This window comes from Procambarus clarkii, chromosome 48 (assembly GCF_040958095.1).
Source record: "Procambarus clarkii isolate CNS0578487 chromosome 48, FALCON_Pclarkii_2.0, whole genome shotgun sequence".
Taxonomy (NCBI): domain Eukaryota; kingdom Metazoa; phylum Arthropoda; class Malacostraca; order Decapoda; family Cambaridae; genus Procambarus; species Procambarus clarkii.
In genome coordinates this window covers 14150321-14165135 of record NC_091197.1, presented here as the reverse complement: position 1 = coordinate 14165135, position 14815 = coordinate 14150321, and the positions used below count along the sequence as shown (strand labels likewise).

The following is a 14815-nucleotide window of genomic DNA, read 5'->3' as shown; positions in this document are numbered from 1 at the left end:
GGTGAGCTTGAGATTCAAGGTACGTTAGAAGTATCAAAGGGGTCTTGGGCAGCCGTCAGGAGTTGTGTCTCGAGGTATTTGAGTTCGGCTTTACTCGGAGCAATGTCAGCAGCTATTGATGTATCAAATGGATCGTAATCATGAAAGGTAGGATGCAATAGACTGAGCTTGAAGTACCTGAATGGGTTGATCAGATATATTATGGTCGTCACAAGAGTCTAGGAGACTATGTGGTGAGGCTGGCTTTTGAACAGTTTGTGGTGGGTGTTTTGGAGTCTTGTTCTCTTCTTCCCGAGGATCAAATTCGTCGTCACTTAAGTTCTTCTTGGTTCCCGAGTCAGACAAAAGCTCACTCTCTAAAGTTTTTAGCTCAGTCTTACCAAATTTATCTGCTATCGAGGTATCAAATGGGTCAAATTCTACAGGTTCCTCTCCTTTTAGCTCTGTAACAGGTTGGAGAGTTGGTCCTAGGTCAGGAGTGGGTGATGAAGTGAGGTGATCTAGTTTATAATTTGTTACTGACAGAGAGGTGATTTCTTCCTTGGCAGAAGCTGCTTCGTTGTCCTTCGTAAAGAGGGTTTCTTCGAGTGCTTTTATTTCAGTTTTACCAAGCTTATCAGCAATGGAAGTGTCAAAGGGATCTAATTCGTCAGCAGTGGCGCCTTCTTGAGGCCCTTGCTCTGGGTTAAGACAGGGTTGCAGTGGAACTTTGCTCTCAGTGGGTGTGGCTGCTAAGAGACAAGAAGCTGGAAGTGATGGTCTTTCAGGTCCCAAGGAATTTGTTAGAGCTGAGAGGTTCTGAGCTTCTTCCTTTCTTGGATCAAATTCGTCAAAGTCGTCAGGAATTGAGGGTACTTCAGCGGTCAGTAATTCTTTCTCAAGGTGCCTGAGTTCAGTTTTGCCAAAATTATCAGCAATAGAAGTATCAAATGGATCAACTTCCTTATCTGTAATTACTGATTTGAGCTCTGTAGGAGCAAGCAGCTTAACGTCTCTTGGAGTGCTAACTGGAGAAGCAGTTAGCAAACACTTGCTTGACAGCTGGTGATGAAGGCCTCGAGGGTCTTGGGGGTTTAGGTGACGTAGCTCTTTCTGCCCGAGGATCAAAACTGTCGTCGGCTTCGACTTTTTGGATAGATTCGGCAACAAGAAATTCGCTTCTCGAGAACTTTCAACTCAGTTCTCCCGAATTTATCTGCAATAGATGTGTCGAAAGGGTCAAAGTCGTCGTCCTGGTGATCAGCTGGTTCAACTGTTTGTTCAATTACTGGCTGAAGTGTTGGCTGCTCGTCTAATGGCGTAGTTGCTAAAAGACACTTAGGGGATGGGAGACGAAGGGGTTCAATGGGCAAGCTTAGTACTTACCCTATTAGGTTTCACATTAGAAACTGTATTTAGGTCTTGCGGGTTTCCTTGAGCGGATAAAAGTTCATCTTCGAGGGATTTAAGCTCTGTCTTCCCAAAGTTATTGGCAATAGATGTGTCGAAAGGATCAAAGAAGTCGTCTTCCTCAACTTCGTTGTAATGCAGCTGATGGCTGAAGTGTGGGATTAGTGTCTGTTGGTGTAGAAGCAAGAAGGATGGACTTGGGCTGGAACAGGTCGAGGTGAGGGGTTCTTCGTTGACTGAGCTGGATCTTGGGTTCCTGTTTGCTGCACGTACTCTGACTCACTAAGAAATTCTGCTTCTAGGGTTTGTATTTCAACTTTAGCAGCTATAGATGTGTCAAATGGATCAAAATCATCAATTTCTGCACCCGTGGAAGGATCAAGAACAGGAGCAGAGCTGTCCTTGATATCAGTGCCAGTGAGAAGACAAGGCAATTGAGGTCTGGTTGGGGGTGGAGGTCTAATAGGAGCTGTTGCTTCAGGTTCCTCTGCTCTTGGGTCAAAATCGAAGTCGGAGTCACTCTTTTTAAGGGGCTCTGTGGCTTGTGCCTCGCTGCCACTGATTAATTCTGTCTCTAGGACCTTGAGTTCTGTTCTGCCAAAACTGTCAGCAATCGAAGTATCGAATGGGTCAAAACTGTCAGATTTAATGAGCTGACATTCTGACTGTGGTTGTAAAGATTCAGGAAGATCTGTATCTGTTTCTGTAAAAGCAAATGGATCAACAGGTAAGTGTTTATCTGCTATTGATGTATCGAAAGGATCGACCTCTTTAGGTTCTTCCTCCTGGGCTTTAGGGGGTGCTGGTCGTGGAGGCGGTGGCTTGCTAGGCTTGACCTCTGTCTCTTCTCCTAATACCTCTTCAACAAAGTCAACATCAAATGGATCTTTTTCAGCAAAGTTATCTTCTGGGCCTAGAACTTGAGCAGCAGCTGATGTGTCAAATGGATCCTCTTCGAACTCTTCTAATTCCTTTTCCTTAGCTTTTGCTACTGACTCAGCAGCTAAAAAGGCAAATTCTGCATCAAAGTCGTCTTCGTTAGCAGCGACTAAATCTTCGTTAGTAACTTCAGATTTGTCTATAATATCAAATTCAGCAACAAGATCCTTAAGATCAAGATCTTTGCCGTTGTCTGGTTTGGTTTCTTTAGAATCTTGATCTTCTCCAGAAGATTCTAGAAATTCACTTAGATCAACTTCTTTGTTTTCACCTTCAATGCCATCGTTAATAATTACACCAGAATTAGGTTTTGTCCTGGTCTTGTGTGGCAGGAAGAGGAGGGGACGTGGGTCGTGATGTAGGGTGTACAGCAACACCAGGTTCAGGGAGCTCAACGTCTAGTTCACCAAGGCAAAGTATCTCATCGAGGATATTAGTCTCTTTGGTGTTCTTATTATCCTCTTCACTGATTTCAGCAGTTTTTACATTATCTTCACTGCCATTAACATCAGCGAGCAAATTAATCTCTTTTGCTATCACTTGACGTCGTTTTAAGGCTTCCGGAAAGTGTAGGTTTATCGACACTGTGAACATTACCAGTTAAAACCTCAACAGCACTTCCTAAATTCACAAGTTTCTTTTTCTGTTTAGGTTTATTTTCTTTCCTTGCTTTTGGTTCGGGTTTAACGATGTGCAAGACTTTGTCAACCACCGATGTGTCAAAAGGATCAGGCTCGTTTGGATCTTCTAAAGTTGGACTGTCCGGAATGTAATGAAGCTTCACCTCACCACTTTCTACATTGTCGACATAAGTGGTATCGAAGACATCGGTAAACTCATCTACATCGACGTCAGGAAGAACTTCGATGAAGTGGAGCTGACTGGGTTTTGGCTCAGGCTGTGACTCAAGTTGTGGCTCCTCTTGATCTCCCTCTACTTCATTCTCATCATCGATCCCTCCTGCCTCAAGGTCAACCCACTTTTTGCTGGAGCTGGTCGCTGCTGGGGTGACTTCAGTAGTTTCGGTGACGAGTTCTACTGTCTTTTCCTCCTTCTTATGGAAGAAGCTTGCCTCCTTGATTTGCACGAGATTATCACTAGTCTGCTTGAGAACGGTGTCAGTGGCTGCTAAGAAATTCCTCCAGTCGCCTTCTCCGGCACTCGAGGAAGACTCCTTGGTGTCTGGTGCAGCTGAGGCACCTTCGGCAGACTGTACTGCCTCCTGCTGGAGATGCTCCGGCTCGCTCTTCTGCTGCTCAGCGAGGCGACGGGCTTCCTCCTCTTTTTCTCTTTTATACTTCTCTAATTCTTCTGGGGTAAACAACTCATCATTTTTTCCTTTCTTTCCTTTGATCTTCTTTTTTATTCCTTTTTTTATTTTGTGCATCGTATTCCGTCGATGGAGAGACCCTGGAATAAAATAAGATCAAGATTATTTACTTTATTTGACATGGTCACATCACAAGCTCTGCCCGAGCACCATAACCTTCTTACACAGCTACACTCACTCCTAACCATCATGCAATGGTATCCCACCCGGTACATAGTCTTGCAGTTCCAACACTCATTTCTTGCCGGCGTCGGTCGGGGGGGGGGGGGGGGGGGAAGGGGGGGGGGGGAAGGGGGAGGTTTTCACTAGAATCACAACCCCTAGTCTGACCAAACAGCAAGGTGACTCCATCCCCACAACGGAAGAAGGATAGACGTATCTCCCATGGCATTCAGGCTTCCCTTCCCTCCTACAGTGCTACAACACTAGGTGTGTCTCGCCAGTGGTATGTAGGTGTCCGTATCTACCTGCACAGGTTTCTGTACACCGTTATCCAACGGTGTACAGAAACTACAGATGCTGACATTTTCAGCATTACAAGCTATGGCAACTTTTGTAATAACGTCTTTGTATGGTCAGCACAGTGCCCGGGCCAGACAATGTGAAGTGGTCACTGCGGTTACTTCTCTTTGACTATAGGCACATCTGGCAAGTTAGTGAGGCTGAGCCACCACCAGAATATTCAGCTTGTAAACTTTGTGACAAACAGCTAAGGTATTCACTTGAATATTCCATTATTGCATGTGAAACTGTAACATATTTTAGACTCCTGGCCTATTGTACAATCAACTATGTAATGATTTCGTTGAATCTGGTGGTACTAGAAGACATCTTAATTTTTTACCCTAAATTTGCTTGTCCATATTAAAGAACAAAGAATGTTTTTTTAGCTGTACCTTATGAATCTATCCCTGCCTTGTGTGGTTGCATTTCGAATTAGTAAATAGAAACATAGAGAATATCTGATGTTGATTGTAACCTCATGAAATATTATATGTGCTTTAATCTACAATTTAGACATTGTCTTGTGTATGATCAGTGACCTGTGTGGCAGTGAACACGAGCCTCATGGTCACTGTAATAACACCTAACTAAATTACTCACATTAGGCAAAATTGTAAATATATTTTGTCAATACAGATGTTAATAATAATAATCTCCCCCTTCAGGTGTGCCCAACCACTTGAGCTAGGCAGTAGAGCGACAGCCTAGCTTCCTGCAGGTCGGCGTTCAATCTCCGACCGTCCAAGTGATTGGGCACCATTCCTTTCCCCCGTCCCACCCCAAATCCTTATCCTGATCCATTCCCAGTACTATATAGTCTTAATGGCTTGGCGCTTTCCCCCCTGATAATTCCCTCCCTCCCTCCTGGTTCAACAGGTCGCTGTCAGTCTCAGTTGCAGCCTTCGGGATCATATGTCATAGTCACTTTCTGTGAGGTCGTGGTCACTACGTTTAACAGGTCAGTTATTATTTGAGAGGCTCTTACCAATTAATCATATTCACAAATTTCTCTTTGGCACGATCCCTGCTTCCAGCAGTGTTCTCTGTCTTCCTCAGTTCTACCTGTTGACAATGGCTCTTTGGATTCTGTTGTCTTTACCTTTTCTGTGTTGTAGTCTCTTCTCTTTTCTTTCTCTTTCCCATCTTTATCTCACGGCTTCTTCCCTCATTCTACGAGCTGGGGCCAGGATTCATCAAGCATTTAAGCAACCACTTGAGAAACAAGTTCACCTTTTCCTAAACGAAATTTCATAACTCAAGGTAATTATTGTCATAACCAGCCTTCGCAGTCCTTCGGAGCGCATAAACTGTTTCATAAATGTAAACAGAGCCGCCATGATCAAGGTATAACGTAGAGATTTCGTATGTGGATACGTAAGTGTCCGAGACACGGAGCCTGCAGGCCGGTGGTCGTCAAGAGACCTCACCAGCAAACCTTACCTCGGACATTTTTGTTGCCTTGCCGGGGCAGCTTGTTCCCTGATGACTTAGCAGCTGTGTGCGGAGGATCTTAGTGCTGGAAGGTGGGTTAGATTGGGTTCTCCCCCACCCCCCGAATCATCGATTGGTTCCTGCTGTTTAGTACCCAATCCCCTCCTTCCTCCCTTCCCCCTAACCCACACTCCTTCCCCCTATTACACATACGACAAATGGAAATAAATAAATGGGCATACTTTCTTCCACCCTGATGCTCCTATTCACCCTGCAGTATATGGGTACCTGTACCTGGGAGTTAGACAGCTGCTACGGGCTGCTTCTTGAGGATGTGTATGTGTCTGTGTGTGTAATTATCTAGTTGTGCTTGCGAGGGTTGAGCTCTGGCTCTTTGGTCCCGCCTCTCAACTGTCAATCAACTAATGTACAGGTTTGTGTGTGTGTGTGTGTGTGTGTGTGTGTGTGTGTGTGTGTGTGTGTGTGTGTGTGTGTGTGTGTGTGTGTGTGTGTGTGTGTGTGTGTGTGTGTGTGTGTGTGTGTGTGTGTGTGTGTGACCTAGAGAGAAATATATGTAGTACACATAATAAGAGGAAAAATAACTTTTTAAGAAAGGCGTTGTCGAAGAGCTAATAGCTCGATTCTGCAGCTACTAATAGTAAATACACACGTCGTTAGAAAGTAAGAGGGAGAAGGGGGGACATGACACAGACGTATAAGATACAGGGAATGACAGGGTGGAACAAGAGGGGCACGGATAGAAGCTTGAGACTCAGAAGCGTCATAGAGATCTTAGAAGGTTTTCTTTTAGCGTAAGGGTAGCGAATAGATGGAATGACCTAAGGGAACAGGTCGTAGATGCAATCTCAATCCTTACCCTACTAGTTTCCCCTGGAACACGACCCGCCAATCGGTTTACTCCCAGGTCCCCAGTTAATGATGGGTGAAGAGGAGGGAACAATTAAGGACTGGCTCCCAATCACTCCTAACTGGTTAGGGCTCGTACCCAGACCTCATCCGTGGCGAGGCTCTGTGTTACTGCCGAGTGCTGTCTTATTGCCTAGCCAGACGCGTAAGACTCTTGACAATCTAACTAATCTCTCCAGACCGAAGCTCTTGGGCCCGGTGAACCCTTAGTATTACGGTGCATTTTCTCATTAATAATCGTGATTTTGACGCAATAGTCAATAGTGTCTAAAGCAGGGTGCCTTTAGTGTGAGGGCAGGTTGATGGCACCCTAGTGCCATTAGGTCACGCCTCGTCTGGCACCCTAGTGACACTAGGTGTCACTAGGGTGCCAGTTGCAACGCCACTCCCCTGATGTCCTGTTGAACACAGCCGACCCATTCCGCCGCACTTCGTCACCACTACTTTATTCTCCCCTCCTATATATATCCCCCCCCCCTCCATGAGGGTACGAGTGAAGAGAGCGGCAGGTGGGGGAGGGGGTGAGGAGGGGGTGAGGGAGGGGGAGCGTCTGCTGATATTGATTCCTTCACCACTCTCCCTCCACCTCCCCTCCCCTCCCCCCACCCATCCCCCAGCCCGTCCTGCATACAATGTCAGGTGATTTTGTTGGTTGCGGGCGGTGAGGGAGGGAGAGTGAGGGAGAGTGACGAGGGAGGGAGGGAGAGTGCTCTCCTAGCTAGTTTTACAAATAAGGAGGGAGATTCAGCTGTAGAGCTCCGCTTCGGACCTATTTTGCACACGATATATTTATAGCCCAACTTTCCGGTAATGTGAACTACTGGTTGTAGTGCATGGTGCAGTGCATGGTGCAGTGCATGGTGCAGTGCATGGTGCAGAGCATGGTGGTGGCTTCCACCACCTCAGGATCAAAATTACTTCCCGTGTTTACCACTCTCAGATTATCGGGGTTAACTTACATCTCTGAGGCTCATTCGTTGTTTATACCGTCCCAGGCAGGTAGGTAGGGTGTGTGTGTGGGTGTGTGTGTGTGTGGGTGTGTGGGTGTGTGGGTGTGTGGGTGTGTGTGTGTGTGTGTGTGTGTGTGTGTGTGTGTGTGTGTGTGTGTGTGTGTGTGTGTGTGTGTGTGTGTGTGTGTGTGTGTGTGTGTGTGTAAAATAAATATGGCCATCAATAAATATGGTCTAGCAACAGGAGATATCTTCTCCTGCACCCACCTGTGTAAATAAAAACTTATAAATAAGACTAGCAATTCCTGGCACTGCGAGACATCTTTAGCACAACTGGAGTATGCATGGTTGCATGTTGAGCTGACCTCAGCCCGCCCCCCTACTAGCCACACCTTCACAAGCCTTCCATGGACATTCCTACTGACTTTGCCGCGAACTATAACGGTAACAATCGACTTGAGAATGGTCCAGGACGGACCGAAACGTCGTCGTCCCTTCACCTTCTAGTGTGTGGTCTGGTCAACATACTTCAGCCACGTTATTGTGACTCATGGCCTGTATAACGGTAAATCAAAGTGCTCCACACACACGTTGAAATTCAGAATTAATAATCATCTTTCTAGTCCCTTCTTACATACGAATAATATTCCGTATATTGTATATATATATGGTACAATATACATGTCTTTTTTCCCCGACTGAGCTCTCGGCTTAGCCTTGAGTATTGATTTGTTGATGGGTAGGCCTATTGGTGTATGGTCAACAGTGTGAGAGCCACATGTAAACTCATCACAACTCTCAGGTATCCCACAGGTAAACATCTGCTCGCTCTTCACACACTATGTTCGTCCGGAATTCAGAAACAATAAAAGTGCTCAGTAAAGATTATTATATATATATATATATATATATATATATATATATATATATATATATATATATATATATGTGTGTGTGTGTGTTCCTATGTTTGTGCCAGTGATATTAAAAGAAGGGGGTAGAATACTAGTAGATACTAGTTGAATAGTTATAAAATATACCTGTAGAATATATGAGATTGTTAAGAGGAGAGCCAGATATTGCTCTTAGCTGGGAGTCGTGCCGTGTGTGGGTCGCTGGATCAATGCAATAACCCAGTGGCACCCTCCCACGCCTCCGTGATGCCACCCCCCCCCTTCATCCCCTCGTGGCACTACCCCCTCCACCCCCCCCTCCGTGGCACTCTCCGTTCCCCCCTCCTCCGTCCTCGTCTTCCAACTATGCAATCATTACCCTCCAACCACCCACCTACAGTCTGTACTCCCACACTCCTGTACACCCACCTAGTGGTACTCCCACTCTTCCCAGGTAATGGTACTCCCACGCTACCTCGCACCCACACTGTGTGGGTGTACTGTATACTGTGTGTGTACACCGTGCACAGTACTGCTACGTCTCACTGTGAGCAATGTGTGGGGGGCCGAGGTAGTAAGGCAGTCCCTTCTCGCCACCGTACACGAACTGTGCTAAGCAGCCCGAACCTAAGCTATCCGAGAACCCCCCCACGAATAGAAAACGGGACATCAAGTCAACTTTGTGAGCTCTTGGGGTTTTGAGTAGGTGGGTCGCCAGTCATCTACACCTTCAAGGGACCTGCCTGCCTCGGCTGAATTAAGTTTAGTGCTTATTATGCCTCGCGGCTCCCGTGGGCTGGTCTGATAGCCGCTGGTGGCACGCGCTCGCACGCACACGCACACGCACACACACACACACACACACACACACACACACACACACACACACACACACACACACACACACCCTATCAATTCTCAGAGGAATTGATAGGGCAGATAAAGACAGACTATTTAACACAAGGGCCACACGCACTAGGGGACACAGGTGGAAACTGAGTGCCCAAATGAGCCATAGAGACGTTAGAAATTTTTTTGTCAGTGTTTCAGTGTTTTTTTTTAATGCTGTCAACATTTTTTCAAATTTTTTCCCAAGGTACAAAGTATCTTGGGGGAACTAATGCTTTTCAAGGTGGATGATCCAGATTTGACTGTGTTGACTATGACACTCTGGGTTCTGTACTTTAGGAAATTAAAAAGATCCATCTTGTTACTTTACCAGTAATTCCTTTTGTGGGCATTTTGTGTGCAACAACACCGTGGTCACATTTGCCAAAGGCTATTGCAAAAATCAGCATATATTACATCAGCGTTTTGCTTGTCTTCCACGATATCTAAGTCCATGCCAAAGGGTTATGTAGACATTGTGATTCCAGTGGTTTGTTGATCTTCTTAACGCTGTTTCAAAATTTTTTATGATGTGTGATATTAATGCTATTGGTTTAAAAATTGCTACGTCTGCTGTACCACCTCCTTTGTGGACTGCACAATTTCTGCTGCTTTAAATATGTCGGGAGATAACATCAGTATCTAGACGCCATGTCCAAATGAGGTTTAGGACCAGTGATAGTGTTATTTTTCAATTCTTGATTATATAATTACAGGAATCGGGGTCTGGGACGCACGTGTTCATGCTGTCTGACGCTACTTCAGAGTTAAGTGGAGTTAGGATGACAACTGATATATGGTTCAATGTTGGCGTCACATTTATAAAACATTCGTTTGGATCATTAGTCTTCAATGTCTTGAGGGGTTCACTGAATCAGAAAGGTACTGTAGCCTTAGTATATCACTCATTTCTTTGTTGTTATCTAGTGAAAGTTCCATGTCCCTTACGCAGGGGCCCAATGCTAGATGTGGTTTTTATCTTTAGATTTTGCACAGGAGAAATTAAATTTTGGGTTCCTCTCTTATTACATTCACGGCCTTTCACTTTCTTTGCCTCTCCTTGGATTTTATATAATTTTTGTAAGTTTAAATAGATCGTTTCTACTATTAAACATAACGTTTCTTGTCGTTCTTGAAATAAGTTGACGCGTTCGTATTTTTAGCCAATTTGTTTTCCTTGCCTATACCGGGGAACGATGTTGTCGTTCTGTTTGCATATTTTAATATTATTTTTAGCAGCATGTAACTTGAACATATTTTTAGTGCTACTGGACCCATGTTCTCGAAGCACTGATTTAGGTTTGTATTGTCTAGCTGTACTACCCAGATTATTTATGTGAGATCTGGGCTTATTTGTTCCCAGGCATTTAGATTATTGTTAAAATTGAATTTGCAGAATACATCTCTTGGAATTGGGAGTGGCTGCACAAGTCTATTTTCCATGTTTGTCTCAACTTCAGCTAGGTGCATTGAAACTTGGATATGTTGACCCCGAGGCGTGGATGTTAGTGAAACGTGGATGTATTGTCCTAAGACTTAATACTCACTAGTGTGCAGACATCACTACCCAGTGCAGACTGCCTATCACATGCCTCTGTATGACTAACCATCCTGTGTGATGGGGATATTTTAGCATCACGTAGTTAGCTTTTTTGACACACTGTACTCCACTTCATATAGTCTAGGGTAGCTGCACTAATGCAGATGTACTTCATGTGTTAATGAAAAAACAACAGCACTAGTGAGAGACAGCACTAGTGAGAGACAGCACTAGTGAGAGCGCTAGGAGTGAGGGCGGGCAGGACTCGGGTCCGCTCCACTGTGTTATGGCTTTTAACGGGTTATTGATTCTTCAAGGTTTCTACCCAGGGACCTCGTGCCGGGGCCTGCTGCTTGTACCTGCTGCTGGAGCCTGTCGTGAGGTACCTCACCACACAGTGGGTGGTGGAGGGAGGTACCTCACCACACAGTGGGTGGTGGAGGGAGGTACCTCACCACACAGTGGGTGGTGGAGGGAGTTACCCTCACCACACAGTAGGTGGTGGAGGGAGGTACCTCACCACACAGTGGGTGGTGGAGGGAGGTACCTCACCACACAGTGGGTGGTGGAGGGAGGTACCTCACCACACAGTGGGTGGTGGAGGGAGGTACCTCACCACACAGTGGGTGGTGGAGGGAGGTACCTCACCACACAGTAAGTGGTGGAGGGCGGTCCGTCTTACTCAGGATTAAAGTGAGCAGGTCGCGTAGGTGTTGAATTAGTAACAGTGAATGAGTATAAACCTCGCCTGAGTGTGAGTTAGACTAATGAGTGGTGATTAAATAATGAGGGAGTGAGGGAAGGGAGGTCCTTTTCGGGGGACGGGGTCAGTATTTACCTGCTCTCTCAATATTAAGGGTGTGGCTAAACACAAACCCACACACATGTAGATTTTGACACAGTTTCAAATGTAGATATGATAGAGCCCAGTAGGCTCAGGAATTTGTACAACAGTTGATTGACGGTTGAGAGGCGGGACCAAAGAGCCAAAGCTCAACCCCCGCAAACACAAATAGGTGCGTACACACATGCACACACACACACTCACACCCAAACACACAGTTACATACACAGGTGTGTGTAACTAGGTAAGTACACACACCACCACTAGCCACACAATACAAACAAACTTCACAGGAAAATGGTGGGGGGGGGGGGACATTTTAGGCTTGCTGGAGAGGGGGGGGGGGGGGGGTCAGTGTACCCCACAAACAGACCCCAGGCCAGGACCCAGACGATATATTTAACACCTTGCACAAAAATCAATACAACCACCTTCCCTGCCCTTCACCACCTTCCCTACCCTTCACCATCTTCCCTACCCTTCACCACCTTCCCTACCCTTCACTACCCTTCACCACCTTCCCTACCCTTCACTACCCTTCACCACCTTCCCTACCCTTCACTACCCTTCACCACCTTCCCTACCCTTCACTACCCTTCACCACCTTCCCTACCCTTCACTACCCTTCACCACCTTCCCTACCCTTCACCACGTTCCCTACCCTTCACTACCTTCCCTACCCTTCACCACCTTCCCTACCCTTCACTACCTCCCCTACCCTTCACCACCTTCCCTACCCTTCACCACCTTCCCTACCCTTCACCACCTTCCCTACCCTTCACCACCTTCCCTACCCTTCACCACCTTCCCTACCCTTCACTACCTCCCCTACCCTTCACCACCTTCCCTACCCTTCACCACCTTCCCTACCCTTCACTACCTTCCCTACCCTTCACCACCTTCCCTACCCTTCACCACCTTCCCTACCCTTCACCACCTTCCCTACCCTTCACCACCTTCCCTACCCTTCACTACCTCCCCTACCCTTCACCACCTTCCCTACCCTTCACCACCTTCCCTACCCTTCACCACCTTCCCTGCCCTTCACCACCTTCCCTACCCCTTCACCACCTTCCCTATCCTTCACCACCTTCCCTACCCTTCACCACCTTCCCTATCCTTCACCACCTCCCCTACCCTTCACCACCTTCCCTATTTCGTAGCCTGGTGGATAGCGCGCAGGACTCGTAATTCTGTGGCGCGGGTTCGATTCCCGCACGAGGCAGAAACAAATGGGCAAAGTTTCTTTCACCCTGAATGCCCCTGTTACCTAGCAGTAAATAGGTACCTGGGAGTTAGTCAGCTGTCACGGGCTGCTTCCTGGGGGTGGAGGCCTGGTCGAGGACCGGGCCGCGGGGACACTAAAGCCCCGAAATCATCTCAAGACAACCCTTCACCACCTTCCCTACCCTTCACCACCTTCCCTACCCTTCACCACCTTCCCTATCCTTCACCACCTTCCCTACCCTTCACCACCTTCCTTCAAGACATACAGACTGACAGACATTCTTTTTCATAGATATTGATTAGCATTTCTGATTAATAAATACAGAAGAAATTATTCAGAATTACAAAGACTGTAATATCATAGTTGGTTATTAAACGATTTAGCGGGTCGTATTCCGGGAAAAAATTCAGATTAAGGACATGATAAACGCTATGCGTGCTAGTGGCTTTACAAGAATGTAAGAACTCTTGTATATATAAGTAAATAAATAAAATATAAATTAAATAGGATTTGGCAGGCAACACACACACATCAATAAGAACTGAAAACTGTGAATCTCAAGATGTTCCGGATAAAGTAAAGTAGACAACGTCTTGACTCAAGGTGTAACATGTTGCAGAGTCCATGCAGACCACAAGACGGAAGAGGATGGAAGAGAAATATACCGAGAAAGGCAAATATAACTTGAAAAGGCACCCTGTTAGCCGGCCGATCAGACAGCCTTCATAATACTGTATCAGCTTCGGCCTGATGACTTATGGAGACTTAAAACTGCGTGCGGTCACGAAATAAAATAAGTTACGTAGGACCAGTCTCTTGGTAAGTACACAAGGCGTCAACCACACACTCAGGGGCACCTTGCTGCTGTAAATTACTTGGTGAGCATCCAGCAAGATGCACCCAGGAAGGTCATGCACACACATCCCGACCTGTCTTGACCCTGTCTGGTCTGAGTTCCGTCTCCACCCTCCTGGCAGCCACATCTTCAACACAGCTTCAAGTCACTGGCTTCTCTCCTCCAGCGACGTAGAGTTATGCGAATCTCTTGGCCTGTTGACCGAGGAATTCTCGACACTGGCGACCCTCCTCCTTTATTGATTCCTCTGCTATCTCCTAGTGGGCTGGTTAGGGGCGGCACATCTCCCAACAATTTCGATTGTAGATTTTTCCAGGGAGGCTGACAGCTCTTCCTTGGTAGTGGGAGGCGGAGGCCATGCTATTAGGCTCATTGAGATGAACGTGGCGGGCAGGCCTGCAGGAAAGTAGGCTCCGTCAGAGCAACACCGCCCAACATCACAACACTCGCAAATCTTCGCAATAACCGATGAACGAATGACATTTTCGCCTGCCACACTAAGGCTACTAAACATGGGACTTCATCTTACCATTAATCCATCGTTAGCTGGATTGATGGTCTCACAATGGTCAAAACTGTCCCAGAGTTCGGCCACCATGGCAGTCAGCACAAGATGGCCGCAACAAGAAACTGGCGAGAGACGAGGAGGCGGCGCGCATGTGCACTTGGGTCCAGCGGCGCGCCTGCCAGACCTCCCCCGCTACCACCTTTTGACAAAAATTGTACCTCGTATTATTCCATATATAAACACCTAAGTAGATAAACTGGCCAATATATATATATATATATTTAGCGATATAAATTAATACATATATATATATATATATATATTAATATCGTCATGAGTAAAAATGGAAGTAATCGGCAGCTCAAGTCTTGGCACCATAGAAGACCGACTTTCTCGATCTTAGTCAATGGGGCGGTGAGTCACTGCCATCAATCATTTCATCCTACTGTTCTCCTCTGCGATATTCTGATATCTTTTCATGATATATTTGCAAGCTAATACTATGGAGAAAGTCTTGAGATAGGCAAAGGGAGCCAGAATGATGATAGTCAATACTATCCATCCCAGAGGGGCTAGGCCGCAATCGTT

At 46.3% G+C, this 14815-nt stretch overlaps 1 protein-coding gene across 1 annotated transcript; it reads right to left on the bottom strand.

The window, feature by feature from the left end:
* Nucleotides 1-14: 14 nt before the first annotated feature.
* stnA (stoned A) lies at nucleotides 15-3736 on the bottom strand. The gene is given in 9 exon segments (XM_045752947.2): nucleotides 15-149; nucleotides 151-1039; nucleotides 1041-1159; nucleotides 1161-1361; nucleotides 1363-1521; nucleotides 1523-1579; nucleotides 1581-2639; nucleotides 2641-2883; nucleotides 2885-3736. Coding segments are annotated over 9 exon segments (3693 nt in total). The 5' UTR covers nucleotides 3716-3736.
* Between the last annotated feature and the right edge of the window lie 11079 nt (nucleotides 3737-14815).